Source organism: Artemia franciscana, chromosome 17, assembly GCF_032884065.1.
Source record: "Artemia franciscana chromosome 17, ASM3288406v1, whole genome shotgun sequence".
NCBI lineage: Eukaryota > Metazoa > Arthropoda > Branchiopoda > Anostraca > Artemiidae > Artemia > Artemia franciscana.
In genome coordinates this window covers 16,198,149-16,219,733 of record NC_088879.1, presented here as the reverse complement: position 1 = coordinate 16,219,733, position 21,585 = coordinate 16,198,149, and the positions used below count along the sequence as shown (strand labels likewise).

The window sequence follows — 21,585 nt, the reverse complement described above, 5'->3', positions numbered from 1 at the left end:
AAGATCATATGGATTTTAGGGGGTGTTTCCCTCTATTTTCTAAAATGAGCCAAATTTTCTCAGGCTCATAACTTTTGATATGTAGGACTAATCTTGATGAAACTTATATATTTAAAGTCAGCATTAGAATTCCATTCTTTTGATGTAACTATTGATATCAAAATTCCATTTTTTAGAGTTTCGGTTACTATTGAGCCTGGTCGCTCCTTACTACAGTTCGTTACCACGAACTGTTTGATAAAAAAAAAAATTCTGCTGAAAGTAATTCTCAACATTAAAACTCAAAACGAAAAGAAACTATTCCTTATATGAAGGGGTTACCCCCTCCTTAATATCTTGCTCTTCAAGCTAAACTTTTTAGCACTTTTAAAAAAGATTCCTATTCAAAGTAGGCGTCTCTTGTGTTTTAACAGTCGTTCTTAAGAAATTTGTACTTTAGCGACAAAGAGCAAGGTATTGAGGAGGGGACAACCCCTTCATATTTGGAATAATTTCTGTTCGTTTTGAGTTTTAATACTGCTCCTTACTATTAGTTGAAAAAAACTTTTTTTTATTTAATTTCAAATCGTTTTCCAAATAATATCGATAAATCTGGCTCATCCTCCATGAAAAATTCCCTCCCCTTATGGAAAACTCCTCCTTGGAAAGTTTCTCGGGCGTAAAATAGACCCCCCCCCCTTAAAATTTCTTCCGAACAATTCCATCCTCATCAAAACTTCAAGCATGAATGTCTAATCCTAAAAACTATACCTATGTATGTATATTTTCAGAAGTTTAGAAGACAGCTATCCCTAATTTTCCTTGGGCTAAAAAAAAAAGAAAGATCTAGCTCAGATCTTGTACTGTGCAGCAAATGAGAAAGTCTACTTGTATTTGATTTGAGTTTTCCCAAGAAACATAAATTTTATATAGCCTAATTTAGTTATCTAGTCCCTAAGCTCCAATTTCGGAAATGCTTCTGACCTTACTGAGCCAAGAATGATTTGATACTGAAAGCTACTTGGAATTTAATTTTAAAATAATTGAAGGGGGCAAAAAATAACTCCCTGTTTAAAAAGAAAGAGAAGTATACGGTAAATTGAGATAAAATGAGCTATTCTTAAAAAAAAGTTCACGAACATTCATTAATTGTTGCTTCCATATGACTCAGGCTCGTCGCAAGCCATGCAAGTTTAATTTAAGCACAAAAATATTCCTAGGTTTCCTATCTGTAAGAACTGACCATTAGTCAAAACTGAGCATCAGCTTCTCAAAATTCCCCCTCTATTTGTTTTTACCCAAATATTCATGTTTCTTCAGAAACACAAAGGAGAGAAAACTATGAAGATGTAAATAAGAGAAGAGCTCTTTCTATTTCTTTCCTATTTTTTAGTGAAATAGTCAAACAATATAATATCAAAAATAGCGACGAAGTCCACACTGCCTTTCCATAACAAACAAATACAAAATAGAAACAATAGGGAAAATCTTTTTAAGACAGTGGAAATCAGTTCTGTGAACATTTCGGCCCTATGTCCAAGGGCCGTCTTCAGCACAATACGAGAACAAGAGAGAAAATATGTATATATAAATAAACTTACATTAAATTGTGAAAATTAAAACCAAATAATGTTATTTAAAAACTTTTTTTAAACAGCCCTAGCATCCTTACTTCAACGAAGTTACTTCAGCGTTATATTTACAATGAAATTCTTAATATTTCTGGTGAAATTCCTCGATTGAACGGTTTTCTAGTTGAAAATATTCTTTCCTACCTGTATATTATAAATTTCAGTGAACTAAGAGTGAAATGCTTTAAAAAATGTTTGTGAATTTGTTTATTAATAAAACTTGTATATACAAAACTCTTTGTCCTTTTGATTTCTTCTTCCCCCTATCGGTAATCATCGGAAATGATGAATGGCAGCAGCTCGTTGGGATTCAACTTGTATTCATCTTGGCATGCAAAGTCAGGGTCACATTTTCTACAATATAATAATAATTATAATTCATTTATGCCCTCTTTACATACAAAAGAAGTACACAGAGGAGTCTGGAAAGAAAACTGAAAAATGTTAAAAATTACCCTTCTAATGAAAATCAGTAGGTCATAGCTGTTTGTTTCCACATAACTCAAAAAACTATTCACAAAACATGACCCACAAATAATTACATAACTCATAAACATAACTCATAAAACAGCACCCATAAACATAGCGCATAAATATTATATTATATACAACTTTATATCATACAATATTGTATAACAATTTTTATATAATATATAATATAATAATTTTTATATTATATTGTAACTTTCTTTTATTATATTTCTACGTAAAGTGAATAAAAATTTTTTGATTCATATTATAAAATTCATCTCTTTCAATTTGCTTATTTGAAGCAATGTCACCTACGATGGTCCATATTAAGAATCATTTTCTGTTACAGCCGAATAAAAATCAGTAGGTTTATAATCATAGGAGCCAGAATCTTGACAGCGATGTCGTAAAAACCAGACTCTCTTATTATTCCTCAGTTTAAGTGTAGACTAGGTTCTTCATCCCAAAACAATTTAAAACCTTGACGATACCAGTCTCTTAAAAATAAACTGAAATCGCGTTGAGGGTTTTTTTTGTAATCACACCCGGGTAAGTGTTTTCTCATTGATCACATTTATCATAGTGACAGTTGGAGTAAAGGAAACCTCTAGTCTGAGAGTTACAAATCTCTTAGACACAGGAATTACAGTCTTTAATCTGCACTGCATATCCTCTATGAAATTTACACGGATCGCATAATCTACACTTTTCATTATAGTCATCAATAATAGTACTATTCTCACAGGATGACCAGAATACAATGAACACAAACATAACGGACATGCGTAAAATATTTTTTTCAATGTTGACAATCTCACAGCTAAAAGGAAATTGACTCGTGATAAGTAAATAAATGTTTTGTTATCACTAGTCGCTTATGCTGATCGCTTAGTGCCTCACTACAAAAAATGGGACATGTAAACTAAAACTCTGGGTAATATACAAACAGATATGCAATATCAATTTATTTTGTTTCGATTAGTATGTTCATAAATCGACTAAACAGTTTGGGGCCACGACACATAAGTGTCAGACAATAGTAAAAAGATGGAGAATCCATTTTCATTATAATGTCAATCATTCTGTTAGTGAAGATTCTCTTTTGTACAGACAATCTTCGAAAATTATCATCTACAATTAGCCATTTTTCTAAAGTCACTAGATTTGCTATAATTTTCTGTCTGTCCACTTTATTAATTTTTACTCCTGACACTCTCCTACCGATTATAGACTAGCAAAGAATGATGATCCTTACTACCTTCGCCCCACCATCCTACAGTCCAGGTACCCGATCAAGCTGATCACTATTGGTGCCTTAGAGATAGGAGCGGTAACCAACTTTAATATCTAACGAAAAAAAAATCTTTTCGAAACATTTTTTTCTTAAATATTGATTCATGGTTCAATGAATTCATCCATGGGTAAACTATCATTGACGCTAATATCTTTAAATTTGCTTTGTTTTTCATCAATTCATGTTCAGTTTCCTTGATCATAATCTCCCCTAGTGTCCTTTTTATTTTACTTGCGGTTTCTCCGTTTATTACCATGCTATTTTTACACATATTACAGCTTAGGCACCAAGACGCCCGGTCAGACACAGAGCCACAGAGAGTGAGAGCAACAAAAACACTTACAAATGCACAAATTCAAGCAAAATAAGACAGACATTGGGACAAGCAAACACCTGCTCAAAGACTCAGGCACAGTGAAAGAGACAGGCAAACAGCCACTCAATTTCAACCTGCTCTCGGGTAAGTGCAGCCAAACTACAATCCCCACCTTTTTTAAAATAACTTCATTAAAGTCAGGTTTCAAGTTATTCAAGTTAGGTGCCTAACTTGAATGATGTTAATTGAAAAAAGGAGGGGATTGTACGTTGGATGCAGGTACCCGGGTCCAGAAACTGACTGGCCGCCTGCTCTTCTCTCCTACCGTGCATGTGTGTCTGAACAGGTGTTTTTTTGTCTCAGTGTCTGTGTTTATCTGTTTGTATGTGTGAATATGTTTGTTTGTACGTTTTTGTCTCTCTCACTTTCTATGTCTGTCTGTCTAGGCGGGTGTTTTCTTGTCCTTGTCTTTCTCTGCCTGCTTGTATGTCTGAATCTTTGTGTTTGTACTTGTCTTTGTTTTTCTTACTCTCTATTCCTGTGTGTCTGGGCGGATGTTTGCTTATCCCAATTTCTGTCTTTGTCTGTTTGTATGACTGAATCTGACTGTTTGCATGCTTTTTTGTCTTTCTCCCTCTCTGAGTAGGCGTCTGGGCGGTTGTTCCCTTTCCCCATTCTCTGTTTTTGTATGTTTGTATGTCTGAATCTGCGTGTTTGTATGAGTTTTTGTCTCTCTTACTCTCTGTGCCTGTGCGTCGGGGTGTGTGTTTGCTTGTCCAAAAAGTCTACCTTTGTCTGTCTTGTCTGTTTGTATGTCGAAATCTAACTATTCGTGTATGTTTTTGTCTTTCTCCCTCTCTGTACCTATGTCTGGGTTGATAATTGCTTGCCCTAGGTTCTGTCTTTTTCTGTTTGTGTGTCTGAGCCTGCGTGTTCGTATGCGTTTCTGTCAGTAAAAACACACACAGGCAATGTGTGAGAGAGAGATAAAACAAATACAAACACTTAGATTCAGGCATACAATGCACAGAGAGTGAGAGAGACAAAAACACATACAAACTGTTAGATTCAGACGTAAAAAGAGAGACAGACAGACACTGGGAGAAGCAAACACCTATCCCAACAATCAGGCACATAGATTGAGAGAGACATAAACACAATCAAAGACACAGATTCAGTCATAAAAAAATACAAAGACGTACACTAGGACAAGCATTCACCCACCAAAACCCACAGGCCCAAAGATGAGAGATACAAAAACACCTACAAACACACAGATTCAGACATACAAACGGAAAAAGACAGACACTTGGATAAGCAAACACCCACCCAGACACACAGGCAGAGAGGGCGAGAGAGACAAAAAAACATACAAACTGACAGATTCAGACATACGAACAGACAAAGACCGACATTAGAACAAGCAAACACCCACCCAAACACATAGGAACAAAGATGAGACGGACAAAAACAAATACAAATACACAGATTCAGAAATGCAAACAGACAAAAACAGACACTACGACAACCAAACACCCGCCCAGACCCGCAGGCAGAGAGGGTGATATAGACAAAAGACACACACGAACACACAAATTAAGAGATGCAAACAGACAAAAAAGACACTGGACAAGCAAAAACCCGCTCAGACACACTGGCACAGAGAGTGAGAGAGACAAAAACCCATTCAAATAAACAGATTCAGATATACAAACAGACAAAGACCGATACTGCGCCAAGCAACCACACGCCCAGATATACAGGCAGAGAGAGTAAAATAGACAAAACGAGAAAAAAGACGAAAACAGAAAAAGAAAGACACTGGGACAAGCAAACACCCACCCACACACGCTGAAACAGGGAGTGAGAAAGACAAGAACACATACATATACACAGATTCAGACATAAAAACAGACAAAGACAGACACTGCGACAAGCAATTACACATCCAGACACGAACACACGAACATCCAAAGACAAAAACACATTCAAATACACAGGTTCAGACATAAAAACAGACAAAGACAGACACTGCGACAAGCAGTCACACGTCCAGACACGCAGAAAGACAGAGTAAAATAGAAAAAAACAAAAAGAAAAGACAAAAACAGAAAAATACAGACACTGGGACAAGCGAAACCCTACCCAAACACACTGGCACAGAGAGTGAGAAAGACAAAAACACATGCAAACACATATTCAGACATACAATACGCAGAGAGTGAGAGAGACAAAAACACATACAAACACACAGATTCAGACATATAAACACACACAGACAGACAATTTGACAAGCAAACACCCGCTCAGATACACAGACACAGGGAGTTAGAAAAAAACATATTCAAACGAAAGAGACAGGCACTGGGACAAAAAAACACCCGCCCAAAACACACAGGAACAGAGAGAAAGATAAATAAAAACACATAATAACACACATATACTGATGTACAAACAGAAAAAGACAGACACTGGGACAAGATAACACCCACCTAGACAAACAGGTACAGAGAATGAGAGAGACAAAAACATACAAACACAGAGATTCACACATAAAAATAGACAAAGACAGACACTGGGGCAAGTAAACGACTGCTCAGACGCACAGACAGAGTGAGAGAGGCAAACAAACAGCCAGTAAATCTCTACCTGCACCCCGATACCTGCAGTCAACCTACAATCCCCACCTTTTTTCCAAGTAACTTAATTCAAGTTAGGTACCTAAATTGAAATAAGTTAATTGAAAAAAGGTGGGGATTGTTGGTTGGCTGCAGGTACCCAAGTGCAGGTTGTAATTACCCGGCTGTTTGTTTATCTCTCGCACTGTGCCTGAGTGTCTGAGGAGATTTTGATTGTGCTAATGTTTGTCTTTTTCTGTTTTGTTTTTGTTTGAATTTGTGCATTTGCAAGTGTTTTTGTCTCTCTCACTCTCTGTGGCTGTGTGTCTAGTCGGGTGTTTACTTGTCCCAGTGTCTTTCTTTCTCTGTATGTCTGAATCCGTGTGTTTGTATGTGTTTTTGTCTCTTCCACGCTCTGTGGCTGTGTGTCTGGGCGGCTGTTTGCTTATCATGGTGGCTGTCTTTGTCTGTTTGTATTTCAGAATCTGTGTGTTTGTATGTGTTTTGTCTCTCTCACTCTCTGTACCTTTGTGTCTGGAAGGATGTTTGCATTTCACAGTGTCTGTCTTTGTCTGTTTGTTTGTCTGAATCTGTGTGTTTTTATGTTATCTTTCCTCTCTCACTCTCTGTGCCTGTGTGTCATTAGGGGGGATGTGTCCCAGTTTCTGTCTTTGTATGTTTGTATGTCTGAATTGGTGCGTGTATGTGTTTTTTCTCTTTCACTCTCTGTGCATGTGCATCTGCGTGGTTGTTTGCTTGTCTGTGTGGCTTTTGGGAAAGAAATTCAGCTCATCTCTTTCATACTTTGGTAAAAGTCCTGTTAACTTATCTCAGTTTCTAATATACCCCTTATGAGCCCGCTAGCAGTCTCTATATCTCTGAAAATTCCTGTTCTTAAATTTACGACTTTTTAATCAACTTTCTAAGCGTTTGACTTGCTAGCATAACCTAAAATAATTGAAACATAACAAAGTAATGCAGAGAATATTTTTATTGAAATAACGATATGTGAAGCATTATCATAAAAATCAAAATGAATGCTTTGAATTCTCTCCATATAATACTTCATTATGTTTTCTCTTGAATGGTAATTACTGCATTTTAAGATCATACAAGAGTTTTAACATGGTTTCAGCAACAGTCTCATCACACATTTCATCATTGGTATTATTGGGTTCATTGACTGAATCTGTTGCTATGGGATCAATGGTAGTAATAATGTTCACATGGGCTTTGTTTTTTTTCAACAATTCATCTTTATACCCCGTTGTTATACTGTCTGCCACTGCAATTTTTATTTTGCTTTAAATTTCATAGTCTATTGCCAGATTATTTTTACATAGTCTGCAGTTTTGGCACATAGACAAGACATGCGTTATGAAATTCGTGCAGCAGTAGGCTTTTCTTTTCCCTTTTGCTTTCATTTGAATGCTAATATCAGAAAGATGACCATAGGATCTGTCAACGGGTAACGTGTTACCATAAGCATTTGCAAGGAGTTGACCCTCGTCATCAACTATCAGCTCCATTATTGGATTATCTTTGAGCAGTTTTTTCTCTGGAAATGCTACTCTCGCACATCCACCATCATATCAGTTGAAATTTTTCGATGCTCCAAAGGAATTTAATCTCTCACTGTCATGACAAAACGCACGCATACATTTCCAATAAGATATCCATTAATGCTTATCTCATAATTAAAATACTTGTGAACTCTTTATCATGTTCAAATACTCTCTTGCACTATTTCATGTCCTTTTTTTAGATATAATGCAAGTGTTTAACATTCTAATGTACAAAAAATACTGATTGAAAACATACAATAAACTAAGTAGTCTCGATAACCAGCCATAAAGTACCACTGGTTCGGTCACATAAAAAATACCATGTTCACCAGTCAAATTCTAAGTAAAAAAAAAAAAAATATCCTACAAAATTATTTTTCTGATAAAAAAAAAATCACGACTAACATATCTATATCATCTTTATTTCCTATTTCAAAAATATCACATGTGATTTTTTTTTTGTTTTAATTAAATTTTATGTCATTTTAAAACATGAAAAAAAAAGTTGAAAAAATTTCCAAGCAAAAAAATTAAAGTTAAAAAAATTAAAGATCAACAAAATTAGGTACAGAAAGGGAGGGGTAAGCTGGGAAGAGGGGCTTTGGGGTACTTTAAGGTGGAGTCATGGATGACCGAGGGCTGTCGTATCATTGCTTAAAATATATACGACTTTGTTAATTTAAACTTTATGCATACCCCAATACTAAACAATATTTTCAAAAAACATATAATTATCCATGAAAATGTCATGACTTGAATATTGAGTATTATAATAACTGGAAATTGCTTTTATTCAATGAAGATCGAATATTTGCTAATCATGTCCTGACTGGGATATATAGGTCATTCACCCAAAAGCGTCAGATACCTGTCTGGGTGGCTGGTTATGTAAGTAGGTCAATGTCCAGGTTCCCAAATAAGGAAGCTCCATACGTATTGGATACATCATCACTAGCTACTAATATCCCCCATTGTAGCATTTGTTTCAAAACCAATTAAGACGATTAGTATACAAAACTTATATCGCCAGTCCCTGCAGCTAAAAGTAATGAAGCCTTTTCGAACTTATTCATTATATTTGGATTTGCTCTATTTTATAGAAGGTATTTAATAACATCAAAAGTGCTACCTATTACAGATTTATTCAAAGCCCATTTTTCTTTATATTCATTTTTATTTATGTCTCTTTTAAATATTTCTTCACATTTTCTAGTATTCTTTGTCTATTAGATCACTCACTTGACACAATTCTGTTTCCACGGATTAAGCCCAATTTATAACATTTTAATATTAAAAGAATTAATCAGTATTTTCGCCCAGTATAATTTAAGAAAACCTGTCCACGCATCGGAAGAAAATCGAGTTTGCCGACAGGCAAAAACTTTTACAAGTCAAAGAATACTTGTCCAACCCAATTGCTGAGTTTTCTTTCATTTATTTCTGGCTCTTTTTTTATTCAGTATCTTTCCTACTCTTGTCAAGTTCACTTCGAAACGTTATTTTTTTTAGCACTGAGGACGTCTTGACGGAGGTCTTTGTCAAAGTATTTGCTTGTTTTTTGTCTTCATATTTTGCTATTGGCTGAAAAAATCCTCGGTTTCTTACCTATTTGAATTTATTTTTCAATTATTATGTCCTTTCCTTTTTTGATGTCATATTCTACAGTTTACCAAATTTAATTATTAAGTTGACCTGAGTAGTTAGTAATTTATATTAGTACTGAGATGGTTGTAACCTACAATTATGACCTCTTTCATCATCTTTTATATGATGATGTAGCTTAGTTAAAATAATTACACTTCAAATATTGTGTTTTGGTACTTACCAAAGACTCTAGATATACCAATTTTCTTTAAAATAAGCCCTTAAAAATCTCATGATGATATTCCAATGCCTTTCTAGCAGTAGAGGAAAAACAGAAAAAAGGAGGCCACATCAGTCCTACTCATGCAAAAAAGGAATTTTACTTGTTGTTGAAGCCGGGGGACTGTAAGTCTCCAGTATAAAAAAAAAATTCAAATGAAATTAAGGTGACATTAAAACTCAAAACAAACAAAACGTATGCCATATATGAAGGAGGGTGACCCCTACTCAACACCTAGCTGTTTACGCTAAAGTTCAAATTTTTGTCCAAATTTTCAAAGAATGACTCCTGAAAAACAAAGGCTGTTTAGTTGGTTTAAGAAGCTTTTTAAAGTACCTAAAAATTTTAACGCGATGAACAAGGGATAGAGGAGGGGATTCTCCGTTATGCATAAGTAATTTTGGTTCGTTTTAAGTTTCAGTGTTGTTCCTTACTTTCACTTGGAAAAGCTTTTTTTTTTATTTGATAAGGATTTAAGACCAAATAATAGGCCTTGCTTATTAGGAATGCAGCAGTAGTTTTTTTCTATTAATTTTCCCTTAGCTGTTAAGTAGAGGTGAATTTCTATTTCCATTAGCTGTCAAAAACCTGAGAGCAAAGTTGACTAGCCACTTTTCATGTTCAAAGTATTTAAATAAAATGTAAAACAAAAAAGTCTTTAAATATAATGTTTTAGCCACAAAAAGTTGCCCTTTGCTTATATACCTATTCTATATTTAAAGTCAGAAACAACGTTTGGATTGTGAAATATCTTGGATGTATGTTGTCATTAGGATGTATGCTTTGCTGATACAAGCATGAAAAGAAATCTTTGACTAAATAGATGTCGATGGATATCAAGTTACTCTAAAGTAAAATCTGAGACAATTAAGATGCAATAAACAAAGAGAGAGAGGAGGGAGAGAGAGAGAGAGAGAGAGGGGGGGAGATAGAGAAGGAGAGAGAGATATAACAGAGAGAGAGAGAACATAGAACAATCTTTTAAGTCTTCTGTTTCTTAGCGTTTTCTGTTGCTGTTCTGACAACTCAATTTCAAAACTAAAATATTCACAACTTTTATTCCGACGAAATGTCAGTTGATATTCGCTCTCGCTCGCTACAGTAAACTTGAAGTTTTTTCTTTAGGTATCTTGGATTCGACACAGAGATACACATTTAGTTAGTGTCGGACTCTTTGTATATACAGCAGACATGAGATTCCGACCAATGTTCAAGCAGTATTATAATGATGACAGTAAAAACAAAAACGGATATTCCTATATCGAGTGGACACTAGAAATTTTGAGCCCCCAACAGCGGGATGATGGAGTTTATGAGTGCCAAATTAACACTACCCCTTTTAGAAGTCATTTCGTCAATTTCCGAGTTATTGGTATGTAATATTTTTTAAGAACGATGTTTAAAATAATAATAAATTTATTATGTTTCCATCTTCGTTCTAGAATTTTTATTAAAAGGGGCTTACTTACTTAAATGTTTTGTGTGCCAGAATAACTAGCTAAAAGTAACTAGACAAACTAATCAGGTCCGTAATTTGCTATGAGTTATGGGGCAAATACCCCCCCCCCTCAGACCCATGCTATACATTTATTATGTTTTCCCCCCACTGTTCTAGATTTTTTACTAAAAGGGGCTTACTTAAATGTTTTAAGCTCCGGAATAACTAGTTAGAAGTAACTAGACATACTAATCAGGGGTATAATTTGCTATGAGGCTGGGTAACTTATGGTCTACTTGCAACTAGCTGAAACTTACTTCCTTCAAAAATCTTGTCAAAACTCAGAAAATTCTAAATAATTCAAGAAACGGGTCAGTTTAGTTTTGTGATGGTAGTTCAGTTTGAGATGGAAGAGGGTAAGAAGCGTTGAGCTCTTAAATTTTGGTCATTAAAGGAGATGAAGGTTTATGGAGCTAGGGATCTGGGTGCCTTGTTTTGTCTGAAAGGAGGATGATTTGCGCTGAAATTAAAAATAGCATTTAATCAGAAAATGTAAAAGCGAATATGTTGGTCCCCAGAGCTACCAAAGTATAATATAAAAAATAACTTATCTACATCATAGAACATAACGAGTGTGTGAGTGTGTGTATGTGTATGTGTGTGTGTGTGTGTATGCGTGTGTATGTGTGTGTAAATATTTTGGATTTTCATTACCCACATTAATTCTCATAGTTCTAAGGTCTTCTGTGTAAGATTTCATGTTTTTAGCTCGAAAAGTTTTGCGTCAAGTTGAAAAGAAATAAAGATTAACTAACTAAAAAGTACGGGTACCGAATTTCTTATATAGCAACGTTCTAGCCATGTAGTCCAGTGAGAAGTTCATTCTTTTCTCAAATTAAATAAGAAAAACGAGTTTTTCCAACTGAAAGTAAGGAGTAACATTAAACATTAAAAAAGTAAAATTTATTTCAGACACATAAATTCACTATTTATTTTAACTTAAATAAGAAAAACAAGTTTAATCAACTGAAAGTAAGGAGTAACATAAAATTAAAACAAGCAGAATTTACTTCTTATTAGAATGGGTTGCCCATCTCAATCCCTTGCTCTTCACGCTGAACTATTTAACACTTCTACAAAAACTTCCTAATTTAGTTAAATGGCCTTTGTGTTTCAGGAGTTGTTATGAAAAAATTGGGACAAAAAAATCAAACTTTAATGTAAAGAGCGAGGTATTGAGGATGGGCCAACTCCTTCATATACGGAAAAATTTCTGTTCGTTTTGAGTTTTAATATTACTCCTTACTTTCAGTTGAAAAACTTTTTTTTCCATTTCTGATTGTTTTTCAAATAATACCCGTAAATCTGGCTCACCCTCTATGGAAAACTTTCTACCTCAAGGGATACTCCTCCATGGAAAGTTCTTCCCACGAAAAATCTACCCACTTTCTATATTGTTAGATCTCTTTCCATATTATTAGATCCATACCTTTATTTTAAATTCTAATTTAAAAAGAATCGAACACTACTTGCCTTAACAAAACTGGGCATTTTCGTAGTGTTTTATGCTTGGCCAAGCATACTCAAAGGTTTTGACATGGAAAGTATTGGAGATAGAAAGAAATAAAGTGTATACTGTAAAATTGAACAAAAAAAAATACAGATGTCACCAGAAATGCAATATCCCTTTCTTTAGAATGTACTCACTTGAAAAATTTATTGAGGAAGGCGTGTTTCTCTCTGCCCAACTGAAATTCAATGCAGCCAGTAAGAACAAATTTGAATGTTGAAATATTGAATTTTTAAATAAATCTGCATGATAAAACTGCCTTGCTTTGAATTAATAAACGCTGAAAATGGCTGCGTGAAAAAAAGGAGAGAAAATTCAAAGGTCAGTAATGAAGAAATCATCCACTAAAATAACATATTTAGCGATTCATCTTTTTATTTTTTTCTATTTTGGATCTAGGTGGAGATCAGGAACAAATTCGGAATGAAATTTTTTATATATAAAGGTAAATGCTTGTCGGTCACCCAAATTCTAGACGTAGTAGGTTGGAGTCAGCAATTTTTTTAATTTCATTTATACAAAGTTTGATTTATAGAGAAAATAGCTGGTATTAAGTAAATCAAGTTTTGATTTTCGAACGATATTTGTTGATAGAAATAGTCCTTCCTAATACGCACTGGTAAATAATTTGCCTGAATCCAAATAATATTCGTATCAATCTAACCGGTATTCCAAGCAGGGGTGTGAATTATGGGGTAGGGAACGGGTAATTGCCCCATATTAAATTCTGATTTCCTTTTCGTATTTCAGTCCAACATATAGAGAAATACCCCCCCCCCCTAGATATTGAGGAAATGGTTTTTGTATCTCAACTAGAAAATCGAAAAAAAATTACTTAAGATTTAAGAGAAACTTTTTCTACATTACAAAACAGAGACCCCCCCTCTCTTTGTATTTTCATGAACATGCGTCAATGTTGCCAGGTTGAAAAGAACTTGAGGATTGTATTTAAAATCTTTTTTTCTGTTACAGTATAAACTTAATTACTTTTTTTTAAATATCAAATTCCTAATATTGTCAATTCCATCACTGTAGCAACAGAATGCACAAATTAGCTTTCAATTTTCAAAACGAGATAGTCCTGTGTGATACTGCTTTCAAAAGAAAGTGGATTGAGAGAAAGGATCTCAAGGAATCTGAACTACTTCAGTAGCCTATTTGCAAAATGAACAAAAACGACTTTTCTTATATTTCATGTTGTGCCCGTACATATTTTATGATAATAGAAAACCTTTATCAAACACATTTTTAAAACAAAATATTTTATTCATATAAAAGTTAATCGACCTCAAGGATATGTTGTCATTTTAAACTTTTGGGTTGGATTCCAGGAATCCTTCCTTGATATAATAAATTCAAATTTTCAAAGCTTGTCCATTTGGTTACATGAAAGTGGTATTTTAATAATTTTTAATTTTACCAAACAGCACTCTGATTGGGTCAACAACACTCATTACCTCAAATCAACTAAGTAATTGTAAGTATTTTCTAATAATTAGAAAAATACCAGTTAAAAGGATATTCAGACTTTGAATTTGCTATGCTTTCAGATCAAGCAGTTTCAAAGGAACACCTAGATAAAAATAATTCACGCTGAAAATATACTGCTCTGCATACATGACTGTAAAATTGAAAGCTTTTTCTACTCCTTCCGCGGTTTTCCCTTCCGGCGCACAACCTGAAAACTGGAACATGCTCCCCATGAACAATAAACAATTTATCAAATGCAAACTTATTTTCTAGATCCAATTACAAGAATACTTGGTTTGCCTGAAGTGTTTGTTGACAAAGGGAGTACCATCAATTTGACCTGCACCATTACTCAAGCTCCTGAACCTCCAAATTATATTCGCTGGAGCTTAAATAGTAAGGTAAAGTATTAAGAAGAGAATTCAAAAGCTTTTAAGCTGTTATCTTGTTTTTTGAAGAACATGTCCACTTCCATTGTTCTTATGATTATATTTTTATATTTTAAGTACATATTTGGCCAAAACAACAAGATTTAGAAGATATCAAGAGTAAAATTATGTGTCCAGGAGTAGGTTTTTAAAGCCTCACATTAGGTAAATCCTCGTTGTTCTTCGATAAATTGAGAAATTTTTAACTTATTTCACTGTCGTAACTTTTTTTTTTGTAATAACCTCAAGGGATGATGAAGATAAAATTTGATTTTGACCATTTGAGTTTCAGTAATATTCAACAGAAAGTACCATACTTTTGGATTCTCTCCGTTATACATTAGATCCTGAGTTAATCCCTGCTGCACTATTCGGGGATATATGTAAGGGATTTGAATCTTCAATTTACTGCATTCTTCTGTGAAATAAATCTATGTTGATATGAGAAAGAGCAAGCTCAGTTGGCTTAAGTGATATTTTTTTGAGACGACACAACGGTGCCGAACCGCTTTTTCTTTTGCTTTCAGACATGGGCTATGGGATTCCTCAGGAATCAATTACGGGTCCACTGCTGTTTTGTATGTATAGATATTAATAATTGTATTTTTCCGATTATATGAACAAACCTGTAGTTTGGTGTCGTCTTTATCGCTCTATTTCTATGCGTACTATAATTACATTTAAGCTTCATAGAATACTTCCAGTGGCTTTGGCTGATTTGATAGTACCCCTTGGAGCTTCTGGACAGAGTCGAAGGTTCCTTTTAATCCATATAATATGCCTGAGAGGGAACTGTTATTGTTTCGTGTAAAGTGTTTGGTCCTAAAAGTTACAAAGACAAGTTTCTAAATTTTCTCAATAGTTTATCAAAGTTGTCCTTAGTTATCAGAAATCCATCTTTGAAATATTTTTATTACTGGATATTTTATTAAAGGATATTTACATTATATTTTTTGATTTTCGTCTTGATGAAAGCTCTTCTCAAGTATAATTTAAGAAAGCTTAATCGTATGTTTTTCTGGTACTAGTATCGGAAATTATCTTTTGTTCCTTGATCAAATCGTATTTATATTTTTACCCTTCAATGAAAACTTTACCTTTTTCTGAAACAATTTTCTTAAGCTTGCGGTAGAGGTAAAAATCTCAGTCATTATACTAACCGTTCAGTATCTGTTCTACTGCTTGATCTAAAATCATATATTTTTTCATAATTTTCTTTCATTTTTCTCCATCTTTACGGCAATCACCCCAAGGCCTTTACTTATATTTCATCTTTCATGTTAAACGTTATCCTTTGAACTCCAGTACTATTAAAATATCATTCTCTGCCACAGCAGGCTCAAATTTTAGCCCTCTTACCATATGTTATGCTATTTGGAATAGCTAAAACCATCCTAAAGACGCTACTCAATTGGTGCCGTTAAGCAAACGATAAAACTTTGTTTGATTTCAGCCTGATTTCATTCTCTCTATTTCTTAATGGGGATGATTTTTTATTTATTTTCTTTAGACGAAAAGTATTTTTTATGTTATATTAAGACTTAAACATGTGGTTTTTTATTCTCATTTAAAGCTGACTATCAAGCTTTATAGTGACTTTTTCCTAAATTTGCGGTGCCAGGTAAAAATAAGTATTTTATTTTCACTGGTCTTTTAATGTGCTTTTTAAATGACTATTTAGTCTTCTTTTGAAGGAGTCAACAGAGAAATTCTTATTTACAGCATCTCCAGAGAGATCATTCCAGATCGAAGTGCAACGTAGGATGCAACTGTTCTTCAAGTGCTCTGTTCTTCGCTTGTCAACATCAAAATATTTTGACCGAACTGTGGGTTCTCGTGTCTGACTTGTTGATTGGAAAGTTGGGGACACAACACGCAAGAGCTGTAAAGAACAAGGTGAATTTGACTACTTATAGGAAACAGCCATTGACCCTACATCAAACCTCTCGCTAACAGAATGGAGAGAGTCGTGAGGAATGACTAAACCTGCCCTATTAGCCATATTTTTGATCTTTTGGAGTGGTCCAACCATGTTTTTTGGAGCATAGCATACAGCAGGTATCCATAATCGGTAATGGGTCCGATGCAAGACTTGTAAAGTGGAATGACTGATTGAGCTGAGTGGTAGAAGGCTTTTTAAGCAAAGGATTTTCCATAGCTTTCTTGTGCAGGATGTTCTCATCTGATCTAGGTGTCTGTTCCAAGAGAAATCTGTGGAAAAGAGGAGACAAAGGTCTCGTTCTAACGAGACAAAGCTCGTCGACCTTTTTTCAGCTTCGTCTAGGAATGCTAAGTTGAGGTAGATACGTAGTACTTATGACCAGGAGATAACCAGCTCTTTTGTTTTTGTTGCATTGAATCTGACCATCCAGGCACCAGACCACTTTTGAATTTCCAAGAAATCTATCAGTAGTTGGAGGGATCTGTGATTAGATCTTCATTTTATTTTTAGATGACTAAATGTTTTGCTGTCATCAGAGGGGTTCCACGGTTATTTCCCATGTCAGTTATGTAAAAAATAAAAAATGTAAGTTCAAATATATTGGGACCTACACTTTATGCATACCTTTATTGTATATTTGAGGGAGGTGAACTCGTCAAGAACAACCCGCAGAGAACGATCATAAAGAAAGCTTTAAATACCTCTAACAGACGTCTTTTGGCGCCATAAGCGTAAAGCTTCTTCGATAGGCCATGATGCCATACTCTGTCGAAAGCTTTCTCGATATCGAATGACAATATTCTGATGTCCTATCATTTTCCCAGAAGTTCAATCCACTCCTGACATTGAGAATTCGACAAAAGCCTAGGCAAGAACTTCGGTCCTTCCTTGCGGGTCTTGGACAGTAGTTCCGTCACTAATTTTTACGTAAGTAACTGAAGTTTCTTTTGATGATGGTTAGACCTTTTTGAAAACTCTTCACGAGCTCTTAGCAGAGATATTTGGGAGCTTGGAACTGAATTTCTCTTTTTACTGAATGTGTAATTGCTCAATAATTTGAACTATGTCTTTAAGAGGTTTTAGGTAATCAAGTCTCTCCTTTTTGATCTTTGAGAGTGGCCATCGTTTGTGTTTCTTTTGTTTTGCTCAAATAGCTTTTTTGCAGCTTACGATGAACCAAGATTTGTCCTTGATGGGTACCTGAATCCGTTTCAATGGCATGTAACTTGCGATACAGTCAACTGTAACCTGCTGGCACCTTTTTGAAGCTTTACCAGACCCTTAAGGAGGTAGATTTTCCATTGCAGAGAAATAAGTACAGTTCTTAAACCACTCTCATCTTTTGTATTGCCAGATATGCCACTATTACTCTAAAGGAGGAAGAGTACGAAGATTTCCACGTCCATGACAGCAACATGGTCACTTGTGAAGGCAGGGGCGTTAACTTTTAAGAAATTAGGGTGATCTGTAAGTAATAGATCAAAACAAGATGTTTTTATGAATAAATGAATCCCTACTATGTTCCAGACTGTTCGATAAGAATATTCAAAAAACTCCAAAACAAAAAAAACTTTTATTATCTCCCAAGCAATTGACACCTGTTGCATGTCGAAATTCTCTTAAGAACGTCTTGCCACTGCTGTAATAGGTCATTCTAATAGCTGTGTCACTAAAATTGCACATTTTTCATTTCAGGCCATAAGCTATGATTCACCCAGAGGTGGCGTTAGTGTGGTCGTAGAAAAGGGAATTTATTCGAGCAGCTCTTTGATAATACAAAATGCAAGAATGAGTGACTCTGGCAACTACACCTGCAAACCCGATAACGCTGCACCAGCGTCAGTTCTTGTACATGTTTTAAATGGTGAGTAAAAAGACTATCCTATACGTGTCAGTTACATTTTTAAAAATCAATTTTTTTCATTGAAAATAAATTATGAACTTAAAGCGCTAAAAGTAGCTTTTACAAAACGTCAAATCTAATTGAACAGATATTACCATAAATGAAGAAATGCAATATACATCAAACCCAAATTACAATGAATAATAAAACCAAAGCTTAAAAAAAAGAATGCACAAGCATGAGTAGTCTTGCCACCCTTCAAAAGAGTTTTTCAGATGGAGAATACCATTTGAAAACCTCTTTTCGAAAACTAATCTAGTTAAGTAGTTTAAGTACTAATAGTTTTATTTCATTCCAGAGTTTCCAGCAGCAATGCAGCATGGCGGATCATTAAAGAAACACTTTGGTGAACTAGCTGTGGTTTTATGTCTCTTAAATTATTTTCTGTTATAAACAAGAAAGGCATATTATCGTTGAAAGCTTTATAATTTGCATATATATATTTCGGCTCTTTTTATACCTCGATTTTCAATATATAATCTTTGAAAAGTGTTAAAGTTTAACAAAGGGACCAAATATATCTAAATAGCTTAGAGGCCAAAGTTAAGGTTTATACAAATTTCACTGTATTAGGACAGTGCCACTGTCCTAAAATGTTTTTGATATTGGTCTTAATACCCCTTACCCTTTTTATTACTCTTTAGGATAAGACCGACATCTTGGGGTATCTATTTTGTACTTTCTCTTTGGCTGCTCAGTTTTTGTTTGATAGAAATTTCTTGGGGAAATTTCCCAAGGGGTGGAGGATATTCCTTAGGGATACTTTTACGCAGGGGGATTTCCCCCTGATTTTCATAAAATTCCCAACCCTCAATGCCCTTCCTGGTTGAAGGGCCACGAAATGAAGATCAGCACCGCTGGTTTGGACCTTAAGGGTCTAGTGCTGTCTTACTTACTTTATATAATGCTGAGGAAAGGCTCATTTGACGGTATGTTATCAGTCTTGGTACTATATTTAAGGGCATTGACTCGTCAGAGGGGCCCAAACTTCAGTTCCCAATGCGCACTGCCCCGCTATGTACCAAAACTAAATCACGAGACAGTCACATTGTAATCAGAACGGTAAAAAAAAGCACATACCCATTGGCGTGTGATTAATATAGCGTCGGTCGTCACAAGTAGGCCATATAAAAAAGAGAATTCAGACATTCAATTCAGAGTCAATGGCAGAGGTCATATTTAGTAATGTGCGGTGTGTTCTGTAGATTGGACATAGCTTTTTTTTAATCAGAAGGCTCAAAAAGTTCAAAAACTGATCATTTGGGAAAAATGGCCCACGCAGCTCCAGGGCCAAGAGCCCTTAATTATGCAAATGGACCGGTTTCCTTATATACATAGTATTTTAGAGGAAAGGGTGGGCATGCTAAATATTGTTAAAAAGGAAAATAAAATAAAAAGTTTGAGGGTGTACGATGGGAGTCACACTACCATCGTACACCAAAACCAACTCTATATCAAAAGGTAGATGCGTATGTATGTATGCATTTCCAAAAAAAAACCGTCGGGCCATGGGGAAAAAACAGAACATAAACACCAACATAAAATACAAATAAGTTAAAATGAAAAACATAAAGGAGATAAATCTTTCACGATGTATCAGCCCTTCATCAACATATTTAGACATATTCCTCAATGTCATTCTAACCCGTGATCCTACAATCCCCTCCACCCCACCACAGATCCGTCAATTCCTTACAATTTCTCCGGGAATGAAAACTATCCTCATCATCTTCCCCACACATCAGACAAGGGACTCGTTTAACACTGTAACCCCTAAATTTCTTCTCTCTTCCCCAAATATCAATCACCCCCCCCTTAAATTCAAAATCCATTTTATTTCTTCTTTTTCAACCATAACTTAAAATAAACTCCCCCCCACGTTTCCTTCACCATGCTATACAGATTCAGAGATCCCAAGCCTGTCACTGTTGTATTCCTTGTTCGTGTAACCTTTCTTTTACCTTATCAACCACTGTATCCGAATTCAATCCCTTACCTTCATTCCAAAAATACGAATATCCTACTTCGTCTAAATTTTTTTTAATTTCCTGCATTCACCTTACCTCTATCTCATCCTCCAACAGACTAAAATACATCCAGCCTATTTTTACTTTTTAAAACTGTTATCTAAGACTTCACCATTCTTATTAAAAAATCTTTTCTTAAACTACTTAGTCCCAAATCCCCATCCAGTACAACACTGTGAGTGGATTTATGGGCCCAAAAATACTTTTTTAAAATAACTCCTTTGCATTCTTTCCAACTCCTCACTTTCTCTAAAACCACACAGCTCACACCCGTAATGCACAACCGGGAGGAGTGTAGTCCTAAATAATTATTTATGCATATCTAAATCCCTAATCTTTCCAACCTCACTTTTCAAAATTAAATTCATACACATATTTCCCTTTTGTACTCTATGCTTAACCTCTTATGTAAATTTACCATTCCAACAAAATTTAACTGTTAAATACACGAATTCTTTTTTAATCTCTATAAAATCACTTTTAAATCTACTTTCATCTTCTTTCCTTGATTTTCCCCCTTTCCTAAAACTACAATTACCGGTATCTTCTTATTAAATTCCAATCCTTTCATATCCAAATATTCCTCCGTTATGTTTAATAATGTTTTCATCTCTTTTTCCGATTGTGCTAAGAGCTCAATATCGTCACCAAACAAAAGCATGCATATTTTTGAAACACTTATCAGTACTTCCGGAGTGCTTTTCTCCTTGAAGAAATCAACTGTATTATCAATGAATACGTTGAACAAAATCGGTGACAGTGGGCATCCCTGTTTTACACCCATTCGCGTGAAATTTCTCCCGGATACCTTACCTAGTATTCTAAAAACTAGGCCTACTGAACTATATATTTCTATAATTAATCTAGCAAAACTTACCGGCAGTACTACTTCCTAAATTCGCTTATCTAGCATAGCTTTTATCACATTATCAAAAGCCCCTCTTAAGTCCAAGAACGTTAGGTAAATCCTACCCCTCTTTTCATGATTCTTTTTCTAACTGTACTATGCAAAATAAAAACCTGCTCTATTATACCCCCTTCTTGTTATATATACCTTGTTTAAACCAAA

General features: G+C 34.9%; 1 protein-coding gene and 1 long non-coding RNA gene across 6 annotated transcripts in view; one reads left to right on the top strand and one right to left on the bottom strand.

Annotated features, from left to right (window-relative positions):
* Positions 1 to 18,975, top strand: part of LOC136037922 (uncharacterized) — a 54,743-nt gene extending 35,768 nt beyond the window's left edge. For all 3 annotated transcript variants that reach the window (XM_065720782.1, XM_065720781.1, XM_065720780.1), the window contains exons 3-6: positions 10,864 to 11,110; positions 14,490 to 14,617; positions 18,282 to 18,450; positions 18,788 to 18,975. In XM_065720782.1, coding sequence (XP_065576854.1) covers positions 10,864 to 11,110; positions 14,490 to 14,617; positions 18,282 to 18,450; positions 18,788 to 18,882 — 639 coding nt within the window. In that variant the 3' untranslated portion in view covers positions 18,883 to 18,975. The remainder of the gene's footprint in view (positions 1 to 10,863; positions 11,111 to 14,489; positions 14,618 to 18,281; positions 18,451 to 18,787) is intronic.
* LOC136037923 (uncharacterized) overlaps positions 1,803 to 21,585 on the bottom strand; it is an 85,386-nt gene continuing 65,603 nt past the window's right edge. For all 3 annotated transcript variants that reach the window (XR_010620084.1, XR_010620082.1, XR_010620083.1), the window contains one exon: positions 1,803 to 1,964. This is a non-coding gene — a long non-coding RNA (uncharacterized LOC136037923). The remainder of the gene's footprint in view (positions 1,965 to 21,585) is intronic.